Source organism: Myzus persicae, unplaced genomic scaffold, assembly GCF_001856785.1.
Source record: "Myzus persicae strain clone G006 unplaced genomic scaffold, MPER_G0061.0, whole genome shotgun sequence".
Classification (NCBI taxonomy): Eukaryota; Metazoa; Arthropoda; class Insecta; order Hemiptera; family Aphididae; genus Myzus; species Myzus persicae.
The window spans coordinates 433,325-458,660 of NW_019104267.1; the positions used below are offsets into that span (position 1 = coordinate 433,325).

Genomic DNA, 25,336 nt, shown 5'->3' on the forward strand with positions numbered 1-25,336 from the left:
GATTCTAATGTAATTATTGTGATACTTAAGCTTCTATGACAGCAATTTATTTGTATTTAAACAAATATGCATATTTAAGTAAATAATGTTATAAAATATTTGGTTTTTGGATTCAAAGGAAATTTAGGTGACCGAGAGTGTTCGCTATTTAGAGGTTTCACCTAAGAAGTATTAAATTATTATGGAAACTCGCCGCCATCGTTGTTCATTTGAACAATGGGTGCGTCGGACGAATAATAATAATAATAATAATAGTAATAATAATAACAATATGCAAGACCGAATGTTATTCACAAACGGCGTCTATTTATTTATCTGTTCAATAACAAGGCGGCGATAGTACAACAGGTGTATATAGAAGTTACCCCTACGTGGCTGTACAGTGCACAGTAATACTTTACGTTTCGGTTTCAGTCGAGTGTGACGTTCATGAAAAAAAAATCATCGGTAGGTACCTATACATGATATAATATATAATAATAATAATAATAATAATAATAATAATAATATAATATAATATAAAACCGACTGCGCAGTGAAATTTCGGGCGTGTACCTCCTATATATGTATATACCAGTTGCCCTCGGGTCGAATATACACTATCGCAGTGAATGATAATAATAAAAAAAATAGTAAGCCCCAATTGCGTTCGATACCTATTTTTAATGTTACTACGGGGTCATAGCGCCAATATTGCTTTCGTGAACTATTTATGTAATATTATCATTACATTATATTATTATATGGTCGGGGCCGGGGGAAAGAACAAAAACAAAACAAGAACGGACGGACGTATAATAATTTATCGCCGTTATATCCTGTTGGGCGGCTGCTGCAGGTACCTATCTGCCTATCTGCCCATATCGTAATAATAAAATATATCTACTGGAGATATTAGCTAGGAAAAATTAAATTTTACGAACAATCCGCACGACGATTGCTTTTTTATTTTCACATAAACGCGCGTATAGTTCACAATAAGTATTATAAAATATATATCACACACTCACACACGCGCACACACACTCACACACGCGCACACACACGCGCGCGCGCGTGTGCAGGTGCGCAATACGACTGCAGAATGGACAAATTTATTCATTTCTCGAGTCTCCGTGGCCGAAAACGTTATTATATTTCGGCTTTCAAAATATAAAATATAATATGTTTAATGCATTATAATACTGCTGTATACAGGGCGGTTCACCGAGCACGTCACTCCAGTTTTTCCCATTTATTAGTGAATTTATGACAGTTAATACTAGAATTGCTGAGTGCATTCTATTTTCAAACAGGTAGGTACTCAGATTTCTTCATACCATAAAATAACATAAGGATAGTGTCTTGTAGCGGTGATATCATTCATTTTATGTGGAAAACAATATTTTGTTGGATTTTGATTGGATTCTAATTGGATTCAGTGTGTCTAAATAGAAAATTCTAACGAGTAGTAACCAGGATAATAGTTTTGTAAATTATGGGGGCCATGGTGATTTGAAAATTGTATTAATTAATATTATTCTATTACTCTGTCGACATTTAATATAGTATTTAAAATTTGTCTGAGAATAATAAATATACTAGATCCAATATTGTCCTTCTTAACAGTTTACAGTAAAATAGTTCATATTTCTAAAAAAAAGAAGTACCTACAGGATACAATTATTTGTACAAATAAAATTTTTATGTGATTACTAATATTTTATTATAATTATTATAAATAATTCATATTGGGTATGTATGAATAATAATAATGATATTTAATATTAAAGAAAGTTTTATATTATTTATTATTAAAACGTTATAACTTAAGTATTAAATTTAAATATAAATATTTCATTAAAAAAATGTATTATTCATTTATACTTTTCTTCACTAATATAATATTATTTTCTAATACAAAAATTGATTTAAACTAAATATTTGTTTTTTAAATTTAAATCATATTCAAGTATTATAAGGTGTACTCTGAAAAGTTAGATTTAAATGCATTATGCAAATATTCTCTTTTTTATCTAGAAAAAAAATTATTTATCCTATCCAACACTGAATTTATACCGTTACAGCTAGGGCGTCTTGTACGTAAGATAAATCGAACACATAATCAAATCTAACAGCCACGCTCTATAATATAATAAGATAATAATAATAATAAAAATAATATTACACGATGGGTAAGTATTAAATATATTATACACTTATACTACTTGTATATTATGTGGTCGGTCGCATTTTTAAATCAATACGGTCTCAACGCATCTATTATAATATTATTATTTATTGCATATTATTGTGTTATTTTTGTTGGATTTTGGAGCGTCTTATTGGATTTGATGTATATAAATATAATAGATTTGGAAGATATGGGGCTATGACGATTTGAAGATTATACTTGTAATTAGTATGTCCCAAAGTGATCAATAAAATATAATTTCATCAAAATTGTACAGTTCGTAAAAAATGCTTAAGTATAATAAGTATACTAGATCTAATATTACATCTATTTTATATTTTTAAGAACAATAATTATAACTGTGGGAAAACAATTATTATTATCCTTAGAATATTGACAATTTACAGCAAAACGGTTCTCATTTCTAAAAAGAAAGTAGTTTGAATGATCACAGCCTACAGGGCTGCGCTCTATGAATGGTAGCTATATAAAATGGTATACTTTAATGGATTGGCTATTTAGTAAAATATTAAAATTATAAATTACTTTGCCTATTATTAATTCTAGCTTCTCTTCATTACGGCGTCTTAATACTTATTTAAGATCAACAATCTGTGGAACAAGTTTGACTGGACTTGCATTACTGAACATTCACAGGGACATGGCCATTTGAAAAATTAGTTCAACGTTTCTCCAAACATTTTTGTTGCAGGGGAGCTACCGGGTACTACCGGGTAAAATAAGTATGATATTTCGAGGGGGGGGGGGCTTAGACTATGAAACCTCCACCAGACAGCTACGGGAATGGGGTTAACTGTATTACCTACTATAGTTTTAAATTAAAATTTTATTTTTATTTTCCTTCAAAATGAAATATTTAATGAAAGTTATATGAAATGTTAGAAGCCTATTTATAATAGTATTCGATATAATAAACCAACTTTTAAAAATGTTTTCTTCCAGTAAGTTTTTGACTATTAACTTTTAGATTTCATTAATATTTTTTTCACATACATGAAATATTTCACGAAAATAAATCTCATACAATTTTAAGACCCTACTTATAGGTGTTATTGTAATGTCACATGTGCGTTGTGTTTAAGCAAGATAAATCGAACACATATTATAGAATTATAAAATCAGCTGCGTATTGTATAATAACTACCTACCTATTTTACTGCATGTGGTCGGTCACACTTCCAAACCCATACGGTCTCTGCTCGCTTATGTAATAATAATATTATTGCATATTATATTGCGCTATATCTGCATATAGTAGGCATATATATAGTTGATACCTATATGCGGACTTGTCCAAGCAACCACTTCGATAAATGCAAAACGTAATTATTATTCTTCGATTTCAAATCATCCATCGATCCGCATTAAAAATCGTAAAATTGTAGGCATCTTAGTTGATTTTTAACGCGGATCGATGGGTGATTTTCAATCGAAGAATATAATAATTATGTTTGGCATTTATCAAAGTGGTTTCTCGCACAGGTCGATATAGGTATGGAAAAAAGTCGATTAAAATATTATTAGATTACCAACGACGACGACGACGGCCATTAGAGTTGTACGCGCGTATAAACGACCGAGGAACCTACCTGTTTAATAATTTAGTAATTAGTGTACCTAATAAAATCTATTTGTTATGCGAAAATACCATAAAGGTATTTAAGCGTTTGGATAATGTGAATAATAATTTGTTGAACGGCGGAATGCGTCTGCGGGTAAATACTTAACGAGGTGCATTGGAACGTCGAGTTGGTAATAATCACCTGAAATAGCTATACACACACAAGGATATATTATTATTATTATTATTATTATGCTAATCGTAGTGTAAGAAATCCTGAATGCATATCGATATACATTAGAATATATTACAGATAGGTACCTATGTTAAAAATATTTGTTTACTTCAGCAGCGTTACATTGCACATAACGTCATCACATATTCACACGAGAAGTGGGTTTTGATTTTCTCGATGTAATATTATAATTTATAGGAGATCCATAATATACAGGGTGATTCAATAAGCATGGTCACCTCCTTTTTTCCTTCAACAATGCAGTGGTACAAAATTTAATTTTTGGATTTTTAAATATACTTAAAGACAACAGGAATTTTAAATTCTTGAGAGTTTTGGGTAATATTTAAGGAGTGTCCTTTGGCGAAACAAACGTCTGTTTTTAGAAACACAAAAACTCTCCTTTCTACTGTCTATTATTTAGTAGATCATTTTTCTGGTTCTAATTAAGCTTGAGGTAATCATACTTGATTCAAAATTCAAACGAGTCGTTTTTTAGTTATTTCATAACTTCGTGTGCTAAGGATAATAAGCTCACGATAATGGGCTTGAAACATTTATGGGGATTATGTCGATTCAAACATTCTTTAGTGATTAATAATTCATAAAATGAATATTTCAAGTATAATTAATTGATAAAGACTAGATCTTGGTAATATAATATTATACATTTTTCGTGAATCCATGTTTAAGGAACATTATTTTTAGTGTTAACATTTAAACCACCCTTTCAAATTTTGAATCAAGTGCCTCAAGAATTTCACGAGAAATTTAAAAATTTAAAAATATTATAGTCTTCGAATAAAATACTTAAAAGTTTCAAAACTCAGAATTTAAATAAAATTTAAAAAAAAATAGGGGCTAGCATGCTTGGCGAATCGCCCTGTATATTAGTAAAGGTACTTGTCATATTATATAAGCGTTTATATACTTAATCGGTCTGTGTACTTACTGCATCAATACAATATCATCATTATGTTTGTACAGTGCACGATGTCGATGACCAGATTTCCCGGTGTCTAATATTTCATCACATATTACTATTATTATTACTATCATCGACTCGTGATGCATAATATTATAGTAAAATACGAACGGCTTACATTATAATAATTGTTGTTGATCACAATAGTAAATAATATATTGTGTGCAATTCGCATGCATTATTACGACATGTTATGTACACGATATTATTATTGTTATAATATTATGCACAATATACGAGTACCTACATACAATATTTTATAAATGACGCTTCACTCTTGTAAACATCGTCGCGCGGTTATGAATTACAATATAATATTATCATATTGTTGTATCCATATACCGTAAAATCTATAGGTACCGTGTCGCATAAATAACGTATTTTGGAATGATTAATCGGTGTTGTTCTCATAAAATTAAATTAGGGTATACTCAGCACAATTTTCTAAAGTCTTCGCAGTCTTCTAAACAAAAATAGAATTACCAATGTAAACGTCCAATTATTGCCTTTAATATTTTACTTGTACTTGCCAATTTTGTCCGGGTCCATGAGACTACTGAGCGCACATATATGATAGGTATGATATGGGTGTTATATGGTAGGGTAGTCAACATAAAAAGTTCCAGACTATGGCCTTGGCATAATAAGGGAGGAGTGTTCATGATATAAAACGAATTTTCATTTTCATTATTTTTAAATATTTCAAAAAGTAAATGTTTAAATACATATTGTATTAAACATATTTACTTAAATAATATTTAAATATAATTTTATATTTTTTGAAATAATTTGAAATAATGAAAATGAAAATTGTTTTTGTGAATCTAAATATTATATTTTATACTGTACAATGTTAAAATAAAATAAAATCGTATCCTATCAGTTGTCGTTTCCTATCAATATTATAGTATCCTATCATTCGTCGAACATGAATTATTGGACACGAATTTGCGTTTTTCACTTATTTTATTTCACCAACAATTCACAATTTACATGGGTCTTTAACATGGTTATGACAAAGACAGTATATCTAACATATGTCCACTATAAAGTAGCTTATGATTTTATTTTCAGGCTTCAGCTAGTGCAGCGTATAACTAAGGGGAACCTGCAGTGGTATAACCACTCATAAAAAAGTTACATACAACACAGAGCACCAACTACGATCCCATATAAAATTATTTCCAAAATGCTATCGATAAAATTATATATTTTATTTTTGGCTTTTCGTCATCTTGACAATGTACATGTCCTCTCGAGTCTCCTCCTCTGAATATCTTTCCATTTGTGCTACCGAATATGCCATGGAGTCAGTATACCAAACTCATGACTATTGTAACTTGTAAGTCATTAATATACTCAAAGTGATTTATCAAGTTAATATAAAATAATAAAAATGTTTTTATTTTATTTAAAAAATGTATTTTTCTCATAAGCTATTCAAAATGTGCAAACAAAATATGCAAAATAGACCGTTATACTATTATGTCTAAAATATGCATTTATTAAAAACCCGCATTCAAATATACATAATGTGCAAAAAATATTTTTAAATTTGAAACCTTACCATCTCAAAATAAATTTGTATCGATTTAAATTTTATTAGAATATGCGTAAAATGCAAATGGATAATAATATCCCGAGCCTTGTAATTATGTAAGGAATCCTATAATATAGTTAAACTTACCCTGTATTATAATTAATTATCTGCCCACTCCACATCCGAAGCAAAAGTATGACCGCGTCAAAAAATGACTTATACAATACTCCTGCGTTACATGTACCTACTATTATACATTTATAATAATAAGGATTTTAATGTCTAGACAATATTATATTTTGCAGTCAATCGTCGTCGTACACACTCGTGATGTAGCATACAACTTAAACACAATATCTGCACGTACTCGTATGATGGGCACATACGCGCTGAACCATAAGGAATGTTCTTTCCTTTTTAGAAAATTCCCCAACCACATTACAAGTTATTTATTATTCACAGCATCGTATCATATAGGAATACACATACTGCAGCAGGATAGGTCGTCAAATAGAAGATTTGCAACTATAAAGTAATTTTCACACGATAGTAGGCATGGTATGCTATGGTAGCATAACATACTAGCTAGTTTTAAATAGGTATTGTGTTTGATTGGGGAGCGTAATTACAGTGGTGGGGGGGGGGGGGGGGTACTCGGATAGATTCTCCATTCGCTGTGTTTACATATTATCGTAGTATACTAATTGGAAGTTTAAATAAAAAAAATTATAAATTATTACGAAACGAAATAATTTAAAATGTTCAATTGAGTAATTCAATTATTATAGTATGATATATTATTAGTTTATTTTATTTTTATTATTTATATTCGGGGGAACCCGTGGCCACATTGGCGATTTTGTGTGGGGTAGTACGGTAGGGAGTTTTTTTGTAAGGGCTTAGTAGACTTTTATGTTGGTAGGATTGTAACACGTTTTTTGTGTATGTGTGGCAAGGATGTGTTTTTAAAAAACCCCGGGGATCACCCATCCGGGAGCTAGCAACGTCGGCCGGTACTTACACTCAGAGCGTTTCCGCATATTAAACGTACGACCGCACCGCACCTCACCAAGCCACTTTAAGTTTATTTTACTCGGTTAGGTTAGTATAATAAGCATGGTATATAAATGGTCGAATTCACTTCCTTCTTTATCATCAATATTTATATTTTATAAACACGGGGTATTTCCCACCACATATACTGTACCTCATGACAGTACCTACATTATATGTAGGCAGGCAGACTACCGGCAACCTACCATACCATATTCAATGGCGGGTATAATTGCAATATTTTTACAACATAATAATAAAAATGTAACATGGAGATTAAACTGTTTATTTGTATTAATTGTTGCACATTTGATATTATGTACGTCGTACGAATAATATCGTCGTCGTCTCTAAGTCTCTTAGTCCATTGTTTTTCGCAACGCCGTGTAGGCACAAATTGTTTAGTTATAATTGCTATATGTAATAAGGAACTGTATTGATATGTGATGACTGATGAGTTCAGAATTATGTATATATGTAGGGGAGCAAAGTCCTCCTAAGGCTATAAAATGTACCAAATTTTAGAAACACGAGTGATACACGCACACATACATACACACATACAAGCAAAAAAACATTGATTTTTATTAATATAGATCTAGAGGTACTCAAACTAAGAGGTATCGTAAGTATTTGTGTCAAGGGAGCAGGGACACAGCTAGAAGATGAAAAAAACGATGATGACGATTTAAATATTACTATTTTATTCTGAAGCCGACCCGCTTAATTCTGACCTGCAATCCGAGCTGAAAAAAAGGTTATACGTACCTACGATTGCGCACACTACAACGAAACAACACGTACTCTACTCGGCCGTATGCAATACACTTGTCGCTTGTTATTGAGGCTGAGGACTTCTAGCTGCACTTAATAAAAACAAGAAATAAGTACCTACTTAAAATCAGGCGCGGATCTAAAACATATTTACGGGGGGGGGCCATCTTAAATACAATTTCGGCCTAAGTATTATAAAAACATTGTACATACCATGTAAGCTAATAGATAAATATTATTATTTAAATACCAGTTTATCAGTACAATAAAATATATAAAATTATTAGATAATTAATAATAAATGATCACTGAACAAAATCCTTTCGTCTTTTAAATAATTAGATAAGTAATATAAATTGTTTAATTAATAATGACACGTAATATATAATAAATAATAATTAATAATAAAATATAATAAATATTAAAAAATGATCACAGAACAAAATCCATTCGTCTTTTAGATTTGGCAAATTCGTCAATTACTTCTTCACAGTCAATACTAATATTTCTATAACAGTTAAGTAATGCAAGTCCATTTAAGCGTTCTTCGGATATTCTTGATCGCATCCAAGTTTTTAGTCGGCGAAGAGAAGAAAAATTTCGTTCCGCAGTTGCTGAAGTGGCTGGTAATGTCAGGAGTATGAGAAAACAATTATAAATAATTGGAAAGGTTTCGGAATCACATCTTTCAAAAGCTTCTAATGATGTTTTTGGAATTTCTTTTTCATTTGTCCAATATGTATGCCACAATTGAAGCTCTCCTTCGAAATATTTTTTTACGAGGTCTTCCGATAAGTTCAAATTAATAGATATTAATTCACAAAATTGTGCCATCATATTGTTAATTTTATTTTGGATTTCTTTTTGGTTATTAAAAACGTCTTTATTATGAATAAACGTTGGCAAAATTATATCTAAATCAAACACTGACACTGATTTTTTATCGAATCTGTACTCAAGGTCGGTAATTAAGTCATCTAAAAATGGAATAAACAAAACGATACGAAAATAATCTTCTGGATTTTTAGTTGGTGGATTAGCTCTTTTAGTCATTTGTTTTGTTATTCTTGGGATTTTAATATCGTCGAAAATTCCTATTTTTTCCAAGCATTGTTTACTATTATTAAAAATTAAATTAAAATTTTCAACGCTGTTTTTCCGTTTTTCTTTTAAAACACTAAGTACATTATTTATTAATGTAGAAGCCGAAAATTTATCTTGACTTTTTGATTGCAAAATTCTACTTATTGGTGCAGTTATTGAAAACATATCGGACATAAGATTTAATGTTAAAATAAATTCCGCACTTGACAATGATTTTATTAGAATAGACGCTTTTGAGGACGTTTCAAGATCGTTCCATTCAGATATTTTATCTAATGCTTCAATAATTAAAACCAAATTCGAAGAAAACTGCATAATGGAATCATGTTTTTCGACCCACCTAGTTTCACATAAAGACTTTAATGAAGTATTTAAAATATTTTTTAAAACAAAATTTTTTTTAGCTGAAGTATTGAAAAAACTTACTACTTCTTTAATAATTCCAAATGCATTTCTAACAAATGTTTGTTTACAACCTTTCATTATTGATAAATTTAGAGCATGACTAAAACATGAACATTTTACAGCAAATTTCATTTGAGATTGTAATAATTTAATTGCACCGCATTTTTCAGATTGCATCACAGAACACCCATCTGTAGTTATTCCTACACAATTATTCATAGGTAAAGCTAAATTTTCTAAAATATGTATTACAGTTTTTCCTATTATTTCTCCGGTCATTTTTGGTTCAGTATTGACACTAGATTGATCGTAGTTATTTTTATGACAGTCTATAAATCTAATAAAGTCTTCATTTATAGTTTTGTCGTACACGTATCGTAAAACTATAACCAGTTGTGAAGTTTTAGATATATCAGTTGTTTCATCGAAAATTACGCTAAAATATTTTGCTTTATTTACTTTGTTCAATACATTTTTTAAAATTATATTTCCAATTATCGAAATAAGAGTATTTTGAGTCGTTTTACTTATATAAGTAGCTGTTGCTTCAGCATTTTTTAAATGATTTTCCAATGCGATATCTCCAGATAATATCTTAAACTTTAAAAGCTCTCTAAAATTTCCTTCGTTCTCTAATGGGTTATCAGATAGATCATTAACGCTTCCATCATCGCGATGACCACGTAAAGCAATATTTTGCCGCCCGAGAAAAATCAAACTTTCAACTATAGGTTTTAGTCTAGATCTATTTTCATTAACTTGTTTTAGGCGCTGTGAATTTATTTGGTTTACTACTTCTAGCTCTGGATTATTATACGATTTTAAAAATTGTTTTCCGTTCAGTACAGAATTTTTATGGTACAAATTATTATCATGCGTTTCAAGGTAACCATCCTTTCCTAATAACTTAGCGAATTTCTTTAAAGGCTCAACTACTAATGACTTTAATTGAGTATGGTTATTAAATCCATGACCAGTTTTATTATGAAAAATAGAACAATAAATACAAAATAATCCACTTTCTGAAGGCGAAAAAACAAGCCAAAAATATTTATTTATATGTTCTTGTTTCAAAAATCGTTTACGAAGAATTCCATTTTTTGTGTGACTTGAATAAGGAAAATTGTAACCTATTGGTGGTTTCCAATGATTTTCAAGTAACTGTTTTTTAGTAAAATCATCAATTGTTGATTTTGAACTTAATGCAATACCAATATCTATAATTATATTTTCTACAGTACCTTTGTTTTGATTTGATGTTGGATCAATGTCTACATTTTTCATAGGTTGATTTGACGAAATGGGAGCTGGGTCGTCTACCATTTCATTGTCTTTAATGACACATTTTTTTTTTTTAAGAAAATTTTGCATAAAATCGGCACTACGCTTTGACATTTTAATAAAATAATAATACAACTATACACGTGACACGTTTGATGTTGATTATCGACAGTTACAGCGGCTGTGTGCGTATTGTATCGTAACTATATGTCAACTAACAAATTATCATTACACAATAAATATCGTCAATAATAAAATAGATAGGTACTACATACAGCCAGACATTTTATTGCATCAAACAAGTTTAAATATTCGATTAGATTAGATTAGCTTTTTGACGGCGAACGATGAAAACGGAAACGGCCGAAACGCTATCGGCAAAACAATACATTTTATCGGCTGCCGAAAATAGATATAATAGAAAATCCACCAGTCTACGGGGGGGGGGCCATGGCCCCTTGGCCCCCCCCTTGGATCCGCGCCTGCTTAAAATACGATCTAAAAAAATGTAATTGATGAGTGAATCATTTTAAATAAAAATATGATAAACGATAATATTATTTACATGTGAAATAGAAAAAAAAGTGTCTGGAAATAGCTTATCCAACAAAAAATGTGAAAATTTATTTATTTTTTCGTCATCTACACATCGCGTAGTACTCGTAACGAAAACACTTGGCGGGTGCTCACTATAATCTATGGATGAATTATGAAGGACAACTTAAGTCAATTTCCTACACGTATCGCTTATTTTATGACGTTATCGGTTTTGTCATATCTTGCTGAATACGATCTCGCAATAATTAAACTATTATATTTAAACTAACAATTATTATTAAAATGTATTTTTATTTTAACAAGTGTGAAATATTTCATGAGTTAAAAATCCGTTTGGTTTACGGGAGTACGCTGTTACGTTTTGGGCAGCGTCTGGACGTGGCGTCGTGGCGTCTAGCGTCAACTACCGGACCTGATGTGGTCGTCGTCACGACGTAGACACCTCGAGCTGTTCCATCGTTCGACGCTGCAGGGAAACCGTACATTATGATACTAGACCTCTAGACGCCGACATATGCCCTGACCAGTATAGAGGCGCTCCTGGGAAAACTTACTGTAAGGTAAATCCAAGGACATAATTTAATTTGCCACGGGCAACCCTGCGCAGGATCCGCTATACCTTGTGTCATATTTTTCTGTATCCTTAACAACACCTGATACAGGTGTTATAAGACATAAGGCACTAAGGAAAGATAAAACATGCGGCCTCTATAGTTTCATACTATTCAACAGTATACCGTACCTACGTACCCCCCACTTCGGTGGTTTGTGGAGGGGGGAGTGGTAACCCATGACCCGAGTGATTTAGAGTGAACTAATAATTACAGTTTAACATCTTGGTCAGTCGACAACATAAAACGTTTAACCTTATTGACTCCTCCCCCATACAATTGTTCCATACAATTATCCAGGATATGTGCCTGATAGTCAACCATACCAACTTTACATTTTTTCAATCATAAATAAGTATATGGAATATTATAGTTTATTAAATATATTTACTTACAAAATACTTTTAGAAACCGTAAATTTGGCCAGTTCGTAGATTGAAGTTTCCTAACTTGTTTTATGATATTATTGCTACTAAAGTAATTAATTTTACTATTAGGCATTAGCAATACAGTAGGTTGAATTAATTTTTCCCAACAAAATTGAACATTAATTTGAAAATGTAATTATGTGTAGGTATACAATATATAATATAATGTAAGTACCTACTTTGGAACTATTTTTTAAAATTACTGTCGAGAAAATTTTTTTGCTGTATCGAAATGCTTGAACGTTTAATACAAGGTTCCTTATAAGTTATTTTGATGACTGTTGTAAAATATTACAAATACATTGGCACTGTTTCATTTTATAATCGTTTAAAGTTTTAATAATAACACAAAGTTAGTTTACAATATTCGTCAAAATCTCAAAAATTTTCAAATAATAAAATAAATGTTTATTTGACACAAAATTAAACATTTAAAATGATATAGATGATACAAGAAGATACATTAACTATACATATTTGGTTCTCTTTTCAAAAGTGGAGCTTTTTTTTGAATAGAGAGAGTTTATGACTCATTGTTTTATTGTTTTATAATCGTTATTACAATTAAGAAAATGAAAAATAGAACAGAATAAAATGAACAAGGACAATATAAAAAATGATAATAGAACAATTGGATATTTATATAAGCTTAGAGCATAATAGGTTAAGTTTAACCTATTCTGTGGCTTATATTTACTGAGACTTTAAATTTTATACAATAATAATGATAATATATTTATATGCTTTTAACTTTTAACAGAGAATAGAACAAAATACAAAATACAAAATAAATTAATGAATATAACTAAAAATAAAGATTATTGAAACAAAATATTATTATATATTTTTATAAATTTTAAAGCTGTTAAAATTATGAATATTAAAATTATACAGTGTACAAAATTCTATTCTTCCTATATCAATGACTTTGTTTCTCAAATACTGTTTCCATATTCATTTCACATATTTTGAAGGTAAACATTTATAATATGTTCTGTTTTTATATCTAAGTATCGAAAATTTAAAGCAAGATATTAGTAGTGAAGTGGTACATATTATTACCAAAAAATCTAAAAAAAAAAATTTGAACATAGTTCTTTTTTATTGCTATTTTAAGTTTGCTATATATTTATACGGAGAAGAACGACCTTAGTTATTTTGATGTAATTTAAAAATATGTTTAATATGGCTGACTGATATGCCGCCTACGCTTAGAATCGTTTTTCCTATGCAATTATATTATATCATTGAATTTAAATGTAACACCATCCATTACAGTGACCCACTTGTGACCTACTGTACACAGAGAGGTAGCCATCTTTTTATTCTTATACTATACATTTCGAGCTGCCCTAAGAACAGATGAGTTGAGTATCATGTCTAATGGTAAATAGTATGGTACCAAGCACCTATGTCTCTTATATTATATCTTAATTTCCAATGTCATATTAAATATATATATATATATTATAGATCTCTCACTCATTGTTCGATGACCTTTCTTGGCAATTAGTATGGAAAAAAAACAAAAGTCCTCAGCCCTATTTTCTACTCTATACTACTAATTAATAACAGAGGTAAAAATATACAGTGGATATTTTCATTAGACATTAATATTTTAGACTTACCTACGTCAACAGTTGCATTCATCCCCAACCGGAGTGTGCAAAAATTCCATGTGGATTTGACAAAAATATAATCTTCGTCTTTTCTGATCGAGATAGAAGAAAAATTGCTTTGTAAAATTTAAATAAAAAACAGTCTTGACAAAAAAAACCAAAGTTTGGCGATGATTTCAAGCTGCAGGAACGCAGGGGAGTTAAAATATTATGATATTGACTACATTTCACCTACGCACAATTGTATTACTCTGTTCGTTTTATCGTCTGCTATCTAGAGCCCCTCGGCTACTAAAAGCCCGACGGATCATTGTTTGCGAAGAGGGTATAATACGCTGCCAGCAAACGTCATATTTCAGTTTCAGCCCCGCACCTTGCAGCCACTACCCATAGACTTCACGTCACCGTTTTCGTTAAATATTATTATACACAACGACGATAATGATGATGATGATAATAATAATAATAGTCTGTCTCGGTTAAAACTATAATGTTGCAGGGGTGTTCTCATTTATAATATTATACATAATAACATAGGTAATAATATTTGTGGTAGCCGTGTGCATAGTGATTGGGCAAGGGGAAGTGACAAAAGGAAAATTGTCCCACATCCCTTAAAATCCTCCCGCTTCGCAAAAACATCTCAAATATAATGCAAATATCCAATTCTGCTAATAGTGTGTTCTATATTTCTATATTTCTATATTTTTTTTTACAGTTTTTAACAATCATAATGGTAAAAATACCAATCGTTACTTCAAGGAAAACAATATTAAAATTATCGCAACAAATAAAATTGTGCAATGTATTGTGCAGCTAAGTTGCTATTCTGCTCATTCATTTATATTATTTATTTAAAAACAGTTTGTAAACAGTTGAAAAAAATTGTATATTTTATAATTATTAAGCTTTGATGATAACTGATGCATGGTTTTCTCGAATAACAAGCTCTTTTGAATCGAAAAATAATAATACGTAATTTTGATAAACTGATAACCACGGATGAATTAAAATAGTAATTACAAATATTTAACTTTAAATTGTTGTTACAACTATAAGCTATATTGAATAATTAAGGTAATGGACTTTGGAAAACTACTAACAATTTTATCATACTTATGATCTTGAGTCTGTAGAAATTTTACCTAAATTAAAAAACTCAAGGATAAATTAATTCCATCATTTCATATAAATCTGGCTCACCCTGTGAGCACACCTATGATATTTTGTATCGATCGTCGAGTCGTGGTTGAGACGACGATGAGACGAGTGATGCCTCCCGGTACGAAAATCTGTAGTTTATATGTTTATATAAATAGAACCAAAAAGAACCAGGTCACGAGAAATCTTTTATTTGCTTATTTGACAAATCAACTTTTCAAAAAGGCACCATTTATTTTATTTATAAAAAATGATGCGAGACATACTCATTAGTAAAGGTACGTTGACCGAATTTTACTCTTATTTTCTTTTAAAATTATTCATATTTTCTATGCTAATAAGTAATAATTGTCTTATCTTAATGCAAATGTGGCCCAATAACTTGTTAAAATGTTCACGTTAAGTCGAAAAGTTATATTTTACATTTTTTTAATTGAACTAGATGATTTATTTTTAATCAACCATGAACTAAACTACTTTAATTGGCAGTTGAAAAAATTTAGCTTTTTCAGTTGATTTAAAAAATATAATGTGGCTTGGTCGTACGCTCAATCTGCCGAAACGTTTTGAGCGTACTTACCGGCCTGCGTTGCTCCCGGATGAATTTTTTAGCAACAAAATCCTTGCCACACATACATACGTGTTCCAACCAAACTTTTCCCCCACACAGTACCTGGCAATGACTGAAGTATTTGAAGCCTTTATTTAAATTTAAATTAAAAAAATATAATCCATCAAGTTCAAATATTCGGTTTTAATAGTATTATACTTTAATAAGTCTAGGGCTTGAAATATATTTCAAAATTGATTTTAAATGTCCATACAAATCTCTAAAAATCTTATTAAAAATCAATAGTAATATTAAATCGAAAACGGTTGTTAAAAATATTTAAAATTTATTTTGAAATCGAAAAAAAAACTAAAGCAGATAGTTTATATCAAAATAATAACTACTTTATAGAATTTAAGTATAAATTTATTTTTAGGAAAAAAATAAATTAAAACTAATTTAAAGTTTATTTTATAATCACGTGATCACGGGATACGGAATTTAGATCACTCTAAAACACAAATCACTGCAGTGATTACTGATGCATAATATTACATTGTGATTAGCTTATTATTTTCGAGGTCTTCAACCGTAAAATATTCGTATGACATGTTATCGTTGTATACATTTTACAAGTATTGCCTAATGGCCAAATTAAATATAAAAATGTATAATGTCGTCATAAAAGTAAAAACTTAAAAGTATTCAAAAATGTTGTTTTGTTACGACTGAAATTAATGTAAAAATAATATTTTTAAATCTTAAATAGTTTTTGAAATAATGAATATTCTTTCACGTTATCCATAGGCTATATATTATTATTTTACACCTAATTAAGATCTTACTAAAAAATATAATTTTATAAATTTTATATTATGAGCACGCAGTCACAAGATAGAAATTAAGATCTCTCTAAAAACATTACAGTGGTTATTTAGGTACCTACTGAAATGTAATATTTATTTTGTAGAATAGCATTGCGATTAGTTTATTACTCCCGCAGTCTTCAACTGCATAATATACACACAGGTACCTGTGTTATCGACGTATAGACTTAACTTATAATAAAATATATTACTCAATAGATATTTTTCTTTTATGCGTTAATTCTCGATACCTAATATATACGAGTATAGCTGATAACTGCATCCGCGTGATTGCATATATTATTACTGTTATTGCTGACGTAAAGTCATTATCCATCTCTCGTGTTTAATAGAATAATATTATGTTGTACTGTATATCCACTAAGTGATGCGCCTCATTAAAAATGCTACATAATATTATAAATACCTGGTATCTCTGCGGTATACCTGCACGTTGATGCCGAACCGGCGACTGCAGCCTCCACTCGGTGCCGCTAAATGGGTATAATTATGCATATAAGAAGACATATTATAATGTTCTAGAAACTATAGCGTGTCTTTCTGAATGGGCAGAAACTTCTCGTGGTTTTCTCACAAACGCATTTAATGTATCGGGTCCCCGATAATTTATCGCGGTCTCTAGACGCACATGTTGCATAGGCTGAATAAAAAACGTGTTTGATTAGTATAATACATATACATATTATAATATTATAAACGTTCCTGTTCCACGAAACCGATTCTAGAGCGTTGTAGTAGGTATTAAGTATGGATATAATGTTGTGTACCTACGTGAGTACTCGAAATACTTGAAAACCTACATCCGGCGATTTAGGTATCCTATATCGCAATAAGTGAGTTGATTCCCGAGACCTTTCTCGTGTATTAGTTGATTCCCGGGTCATAAAGAGTTACGTACGAGTTGATTCCCGGGTCATTAAGAAGTACGTACGAGTTGATTCCCGGGTCATTATATATTTTATTCAATATTTAGTAAAATATCCAGCCTATTGGCATAACCCAAGAAACACCACGAGGAGGTTGGCTGACAAGTTTCTCAAAAATGTTGTTTTTTTTAGTTTTTTCATATTTTGAAAATCATTCAATTTTTATTTATTAATTATTTATTGAATTATATTATTATTAAAAACATTTAGTAGTAACTAGGTAAAAAAATATAAAAAAAATTATTAATTTGGTCAAAATTTGTAACACATTGTTTTTATAAATTAGTATCTGGTAATGAGATCACCAGTATACCGTGACATCTCTTCTCTTAAATTTTTTTTTTTGTAAATTCGCGCGTGGTCTCGGTGGATATAAGAGCGAGTTGTGTGTGACGGTCGAACTCTTTATACTGTCGTAAACTCTCTACTCTTGCAATCTATTGATAATTGATATACAATAATAGGGAATCAACTCGTACGCAGCCTCCTATATACAATAATCATTGATTTATTTGATTATATATAGGGATGGGTAGGCACGGGTTTTTCGGTTTCTGATTCAAGGAGTATGTAGAATGTTGGCATAGAAAACCAATATTATAGACGTTAAAAGCATAATTAAAAATATTTATGAAAAACGTTAAAAAGTTCTCCCTGCTAACTCTAATGGCCTCCCCGGAGGGCGCATAAAGCTTTAGACTTGAGTTTTATGAAACAAACGACGAAACAAGATGAGCCTTTTTTAATTATTTAACCACATAGAAAAACAGGAAATTATATTTTCTTGTGACACATATTTAAAGTTACTATTGGAAATAGATTCAATATATTAAAGTATGAACAGTACATATTTTAAATGTTTTCCTAGGTTTTTTACACAAATGTTTATCATTTATAAACTTAAAAAATGGTCAATGGACATTATATTCCAATTATGTTTTGTTGGTTACTAAACAAAAGTTATGAAACATATGTATTATACTTTCCATAAAATAAATAATTTCTTAAATTGATTGAGTATACACTATACACAGTAATTTTCTCCAAAATGGGCCACGATAGTCCTTGAGATAGTTTAACAATGACATATTGGGTTTTAGATTCCGTAATACTTAGACTTGGTACACAACTTTGGATTATCTGGAGATTATAATAACAACATTTTTAATAGTAAAAAAGTTGACGAACAACAATGGATTATAGGCATACTTTGATTATTGTTTTTTTCTATTAGATGTTTTGTATATACATGATTTTATGTCGGAGAGTCCTGATATTGAAAGATTAAAAAAAATGTTGTGATTACCTGACTAACAGTTTCAAAAGTGAAAAGAACTTATTTTCACCTCAATAGTGGGCTGCTGCATTGGCAAGTTTGGCTAGAACTATTAATGTTTGAGAGTCATTTCACTTCTCTTTAATATACATACAAATTAGAAGTATCAAAATTTTAAAAACTCCTCATGGTACAAAAAATGTGAGATGGCAACGATGCAATGAAGCTTACAATGAAGACTATAAAAATAGTAAAATATTTTATTACAAATTTGTTGAACAAATATCATACAATTAAAAAAATAAAACTTAAACTTAATTTTCAGACATATTCATGAATGCAATTATTATTATATAAGTAGGTATTATATGACTATGTTCATTTTTATTCGGCGAATGTTATATATGTTAGAATATTTATTGCCAGTTATGTTATTTTATTATTTTTTCACATTGTTGTAGGTAATAATTTACTCAAAATGTGTCTAAATGTTTATAAACTGTAATTATGCAAATAAAATGGCAGCATAAACAACCAATGATAATTGCAAGTATCTATGCAATAATTTTTTTTAGAGTTACATAAAAATATAGACCTGCAAATTTGTTGAAAATTGCCTTTGCATACAATCTTAGTTTTTCCATATTTTTATTTATTTTTTTCCTGATGTTTTGAAAAACTATATTAGCTAACTAACACACATCATTGTAAAATCAATACATTAATCTCCCCTCTCAGAGTCTAAAATCAAAATACACCTACCTATAGACTAAGATATTTTGTTTTCGCTGGATGTCTCCATGACATTCTGTCGTGAGGTTACACCATAAGACGTATTAATTTTGCAGCTGAAATTATAATATAAAATATAAATCAATATTTATTTTTTTAAGTTGATATTTTTTTCATACATTTTCCATACAGAGAGTCAAAAAGTTTAAACCTTTTTTTTTCGGCATTCTGATGCCCGCTAAACATATTCTGCCTAGGGCAAGCGCCCTTTAAACCCTCAGTAAAATACGGCAATGCCTATGCAGTCGTCGACCACGATGATTAACAACAATAACCCTAAGCTACTCTGACTTAACCTGTTGCAGATGAGTGGTGTATTGCTTCTTTCTAGTTTCCTCGGACAACCGATTAGAATTAGACATTTTGTTTATTCCAAAATATGATAAACCCGACCAACCTCGGTTTTATTTCGTTAAGCGTTGCCTTCCAGTGATTCGAATTGGCTTCCAGAGTATTTAAAATTGCCGACCTGCTCGAATTGTTCTATGACTATATTTGCATAATATTCCTCGGACGCTTAGTCATGTTCATATTGTACTTTTGTTTGAGATTATCGGATAATAATAAAAATAATAATACTAATGTACGGCTCTACGGTCTACTGCAAAATATTATGTGTCATATTTCCGCGTATTGCGTTTAAGTATAATAATATAATAATATAATGATAACTCCTATTGCATTAAATTAACACGTTGTATTATTTCACTATGTTGATGTAGACTTAATATATTTTTTAAATTCTCATTTGTATGCATGACGTTCGCTTGTGAGTACGACCGCATTCGATTCTGAAACACTCAGTTTAGGTATTTATTAGGTATTTCATATGTTTGAGAGAAAATTGTGCAAGAGACGGAGAATAAAACTGTTTTATAAATATTAGGTAGCTGAAAGCCGTTTATTGATATAATCACATTATACGGCATTACAGCAGTAATTAATATGCACGAAACTCACTAACTTTAAAGTTAATATGGAAAAATATACTAACATAACTCTGCAGTTTAAAAAGTTAATCTACTTTTTAATTATTATTATTAGGTATAGGTAAGTGGATCACATTGCAGTATTTGTGTTCATCCAAAATCAATGTTAGTTTATCACGTAACAGAATAACAGCAATTATAGAATCGAATTATTTGTATTTGAAACAGCGACGCTATGTCTACAGAAATTAAGTATAAAACCATGAAAACTAAAAAATTCAAAAAATACGTTTTATTCATTCGATGTCTAGCTGTATTATATACCAGTAAGACCTCGTTAAATTCTAACACACCCGACATAGGTAAGAATCTATTATTCAATTTGTTTGAGAGTATTAAATAGTGCAAAAACTATTAGTGACGGAGAAAATTTAACGCCTTGGCTCGAAGCAGATAGGTTTTTTAATTGTATTATTTAAATTTGGTAGCTGCGAGAAGTACAGTAGAAGCCGCTTATTAGAAACACGGATAATTGATACAATCGCGTTATTGAAACAAAATGTGCAGGGACGGACCGGCCGTATATTAGAACATTGAAAATAAATCTGATTATTGAATCATCACATCGGTTATTTGAAACAAATGGGAGGTCAGTTGACATATATTCACCATTTATCCGTGTGATAACCAATGTAATTTAATCTTATCTTTGCTGTCGTTACGTTTATATTTGGACTATACTTTATCTTAAGTGCAGTACGTTCTATGCGATGTATAAGAATGTTCTTTCCTATACGTATCGTTAGTTCAGCTTCGGCGTGCGTACGTAAAGGTGATTTAAAAGTGTTTCGTTATTCTAAAAATCTAAATCTAAAAATGTCTAAACGCCAAGATTTAAGTTCTAAACAGAAGTAGGAGTTATTAAAATCATATCAAAAAATATATACATTTGTACATATATGTACTTTTTTTATATTATACAAACATTTTTAGCTTATTTTTCATTTTTTTTTTTTTCATAGTTCAAATCAAACCAATCGCTTATTAGAAACAATCGGTTAATTGACACATTTCATCGAATCAGTGAAATCACATTGCATTCCACAGCATTGTAAGCATTAATACACGCAACACATCACGCGTGGTACTCGCTAAGTTTAAAGTTAATGGCGGTATAGACAGATATATCAACTCAATTGAGTTTAAAAAAGTGGAGCACATAAGAGTATAATATTGTTTACGTACATTTACATACGTTTATGTAATTTGCTTCTACCGTACTGGTACTATACAAAGTTACTTATTGTTATTATATTATACTCGAACTTCTAACATTTTTAAATTTTACGTGTGACTTGCTTGTATGAATTGTTCTCGTTGCCGCATAGGTTCTAGAGAATTTTTTTAAGTGTTGTTATTTTCTTGAAGAAATAAACAAAAATAATTTATCAACTTGAAACTTCAAATATAACTTTAAATATGAGCTACTAACTACAACTGTTTATGTAACAAATGTTTAAAATTTCCTAGTTACAGTATGTGCCGTAGGTATAGGTAAGTATAGTTACAATACTAACCAAGTAACTCAACCATCCCAGGTTATTGTTCATCGGACATTTTGAATGTGCTCATCAATAGTTCAACCAAAATGGTACAATACGTGCTCAATCGTCCAACAGCCATTACTTACATGCAGTGGATAAGCGTTGCTTTGTTATTCATATTTTAATACCTAAGGTGACCTGCAGTAATGAGTACCTAATTATATACGGAGTGATCCATAAGTAACGTACGACACTCGTTGTTTGAAACATTTTTGAAAACATTTCTTTTATTTATCATTAAAGTCATTATAAAATAACATTTTTACTATTTTTTTTATTGCCATCATTTTTTTTTAACAGTTTTTTACTCTTCTGAATGACAACATACATATTTTAATTCATATGCTGAAGCAAATACGATTTGGAGTGTTTCGATTTATACAAATTTCGGAACATTAGTTCATTAGAGGTAGGTCAATATTTTAAGTTCAGATGAGTAGAGTGTAGAGGACCAATGTGTGCGGGGTACCCCTCCCTATTCCATTCCACTCCTCTCATTTAGACTTTAAATACTTACTGATATAAATCACAATAACCACTTATCCAAAACTAGATTTGTATATTTTATCGAAGAACCTACTCCAAAACATATTCTATTTTTGAGTAAGGAATTATAATGATAACGCATGTCGTTATAAAAAAAGAAAACATTTTGGTTTTTAAGGCTAAATGGACCATCCTGTATATCATAAGTATACAATATTGCAATACATGCGTTGCTGTAAATTCCCGAAATCGGTTCTGTGTATAATATAGTAAATCTAGAATACTATAATAATAAACGTTATGTGTAGGTATAGTATTATAGTATAAGTATAATACATCTACTATGGTATAGAAACTAGTTGGACCAAAGGGTGTCCGGGAGAATGCGTTTTTTAGTGCTATTTACCAGTCGGCCCGGCAGTCACGCCTATATAGTTAGAGGTTTGTAATGAAATTCTGTTAAAAACTAGTTTTTTAAAATCTGACCAGCAATAAATAATACATACCACAATATGACGTATAGAAAGCCTTTATGCTATGATTATAATATTATTATTTACTGCGGAAACGTGCATTTTTGAACATAAATTGTGCACCATTATAAAATATGTTATATATTATTATATGTTTTAATTCCATGCCATGTTCACAACCGTGTAATTTAATGCTCAAGTGTATTGACCAATTTCGTACATTATCGACATGTCCCGCATGCTTTTATGTACAGAAGAAATCGTTTATAACGACGTCCAAAGGACCAGGATAAAATAGGTAACCGATATAGTCACAACAACCAAAATTTGAAAAAAAATGTATTTCCTATTAAACATAATAATATTATTATATTTTAAATCTTTATTATTAACAATAATAATTATTATAATTATTTACATATAATAGTACACTCGTATATTGTATATTATTATTGAAAATGAAAGTATATTTTCATTACATAATATTATTATTATTGTTTATTATACTAAATTTTTTTTTTAAATCAGTTATTTTTGTTTATAACGTTTTTTAAATAATAAAAATCTAGTTGTATTTTCGTTTCTACTGCTTTTTCAAAGTTTGTTTTGAACTTAAATCGATAATAGCCATATCGTTTGACACTGATTGCTTAATATTTTGCACTTAATCTTGAAATTAGGCATAAAACGTTGATAGTACGTCATGTCCCGTGTAATATGTGGTTGTTATATAAATAAAATATTTGTCTAAATTCACCAAAAGTAAAGGTCATAAAAACCGATAAAAATTAGCATATTAAACAATATAATAGTGAATTTTGACGGGCCCTATATGTTTAGGTCTTAAGACCCAATATGTCACTACAACCGGTGTCGCACCATTCACGGTATCAATACCGAATGTGGAAAAACTATTGACACGAAAATACAGAAAAAAAATCATATACATATATTATTATTTATTTCAACCTTTTTAAAAAAAAAACACAAAATAAACATATTATTCTGCATAATATATTAATAGTTGTCGCACGCAGTGCACAAAAATAATATCAGACTATAATTATTACTATTATTCGCAATGTGTCTAGCAATGAAAGTGATATTTTTCGCATTGTTGAAATTTAGATTAGTCATCAAGTGCTGTATAATATGATTTTATCAAAGTATACATAATAATAATAATGTTATACATACAATATTAAATATACTGCATTGCACACAAAATTACTTTTTTTTTCTGTTTCTAGGCGTAATATAATAATAATTCGCTACACATATTTCGTCTTTTGTCTAAATAGCAAAACGAGAATCTATTTTTCCACAACGAGCAATTTCACGAGAAAAAAATAATCTTTGTTTCCATTTTAATAATTTATCGCACAAGTCATAATGTTATAAGTATAATATAAAAGTATTATTATAATAACACTGAACGAGTGTAAAATAAATACACAGACAAGAACATAATATTATACAAATGTGATTCCGCACTGTCGAGCATAATATTGTGTGTAACCCTACACGCCAGTGTATCTATAATATAATATTAGGTATTTATAATTATTGGGCAGTCAAATTCATATTGCTTTACAATATTATAATATTATGTTAGGTCTATGATAATATGACGAATTAATCCTTTGATATAAGCTCAACACAACTATAGAGTTGGGTGTAGGATGTAGGTAAAACGCGACACTAACATAATATTATTATATAAATATTATGTCCAGTGTCCACACGACTTTATGGTCAATAAATATAAGTAATACTGTTGTATCCAACACGGCCAATGAAATGTGATAAAACTATAAATTCCTATTTAATATTGGTTTTGTATTATATATTATAGGTATAGGACTACAATAGGTACATAGTGTTATTGTATTGTTCTAGTACTG

General features: G+C 29.9%; 2 protein-coding genes across 2 annotated transcripts; both read right to left on the minus strand.

Annotated features, from left to right (window-relative positions):
• Window positions 1-8,774: 8,774 nt before the first annotated feature.
• Window positions 8,775-9,179, minus strand: LOC111040733. The gene has a single exon (XM_022324741.1). The coding sequence runs from the start codon at window positions 9,177-9,179 to the stop codon at window positions 8,775-8,777; it is 405 nt and encodes a 134-aa protein (XP_022180433.1).
• Window positions 9,180-9,310: 131 nt separating this feature from the next.
• Window positions 9,311-11,246, minus strand: LOC111040734. The gene is made up of 3 exons (XM_022324742.1): window positions 10,379-11,246; window positions 9,528-10,234; window positions 9,311-9,319 (listed from the first exon to the last, which is right to left on the minus strand). The coding sequence occupies exons 1-3, from the start codon at window positions 11,244-11,246 to the stop codon at window positions 9,311-9,313; spliced, it is 1,584 nt and encodes a 527-aa protein (XP_022180434.1).
• Window positions 11,247-25,336: the final 14,090 nt, after the last annotated feature.

Excerpts from the sequence above, each read along its gene's own strand:
- LOC111040733 (XM_022324741.1), bottom strand. The coding sequence starts at position 9,179 with ATGATGGCACAATTTTGTGAATTAATATCTATTAATTTGAACTTATCG.
- LOC111040734 (XM_022324742.1), bottom strand. The coding sequence starts at position 11,246 with ATGTCAAAGCGTAGTGCCGATTTTATGCAAAATTTTCTTAAAAAAAAA. Across the intron at positions 10,235-10,378 it reads AGCAACAGCTACTTATATAA|TTTTACGATACGTGTACGAC; the intron begins GTAAAACGACTC and ends AACTGGTTATAG.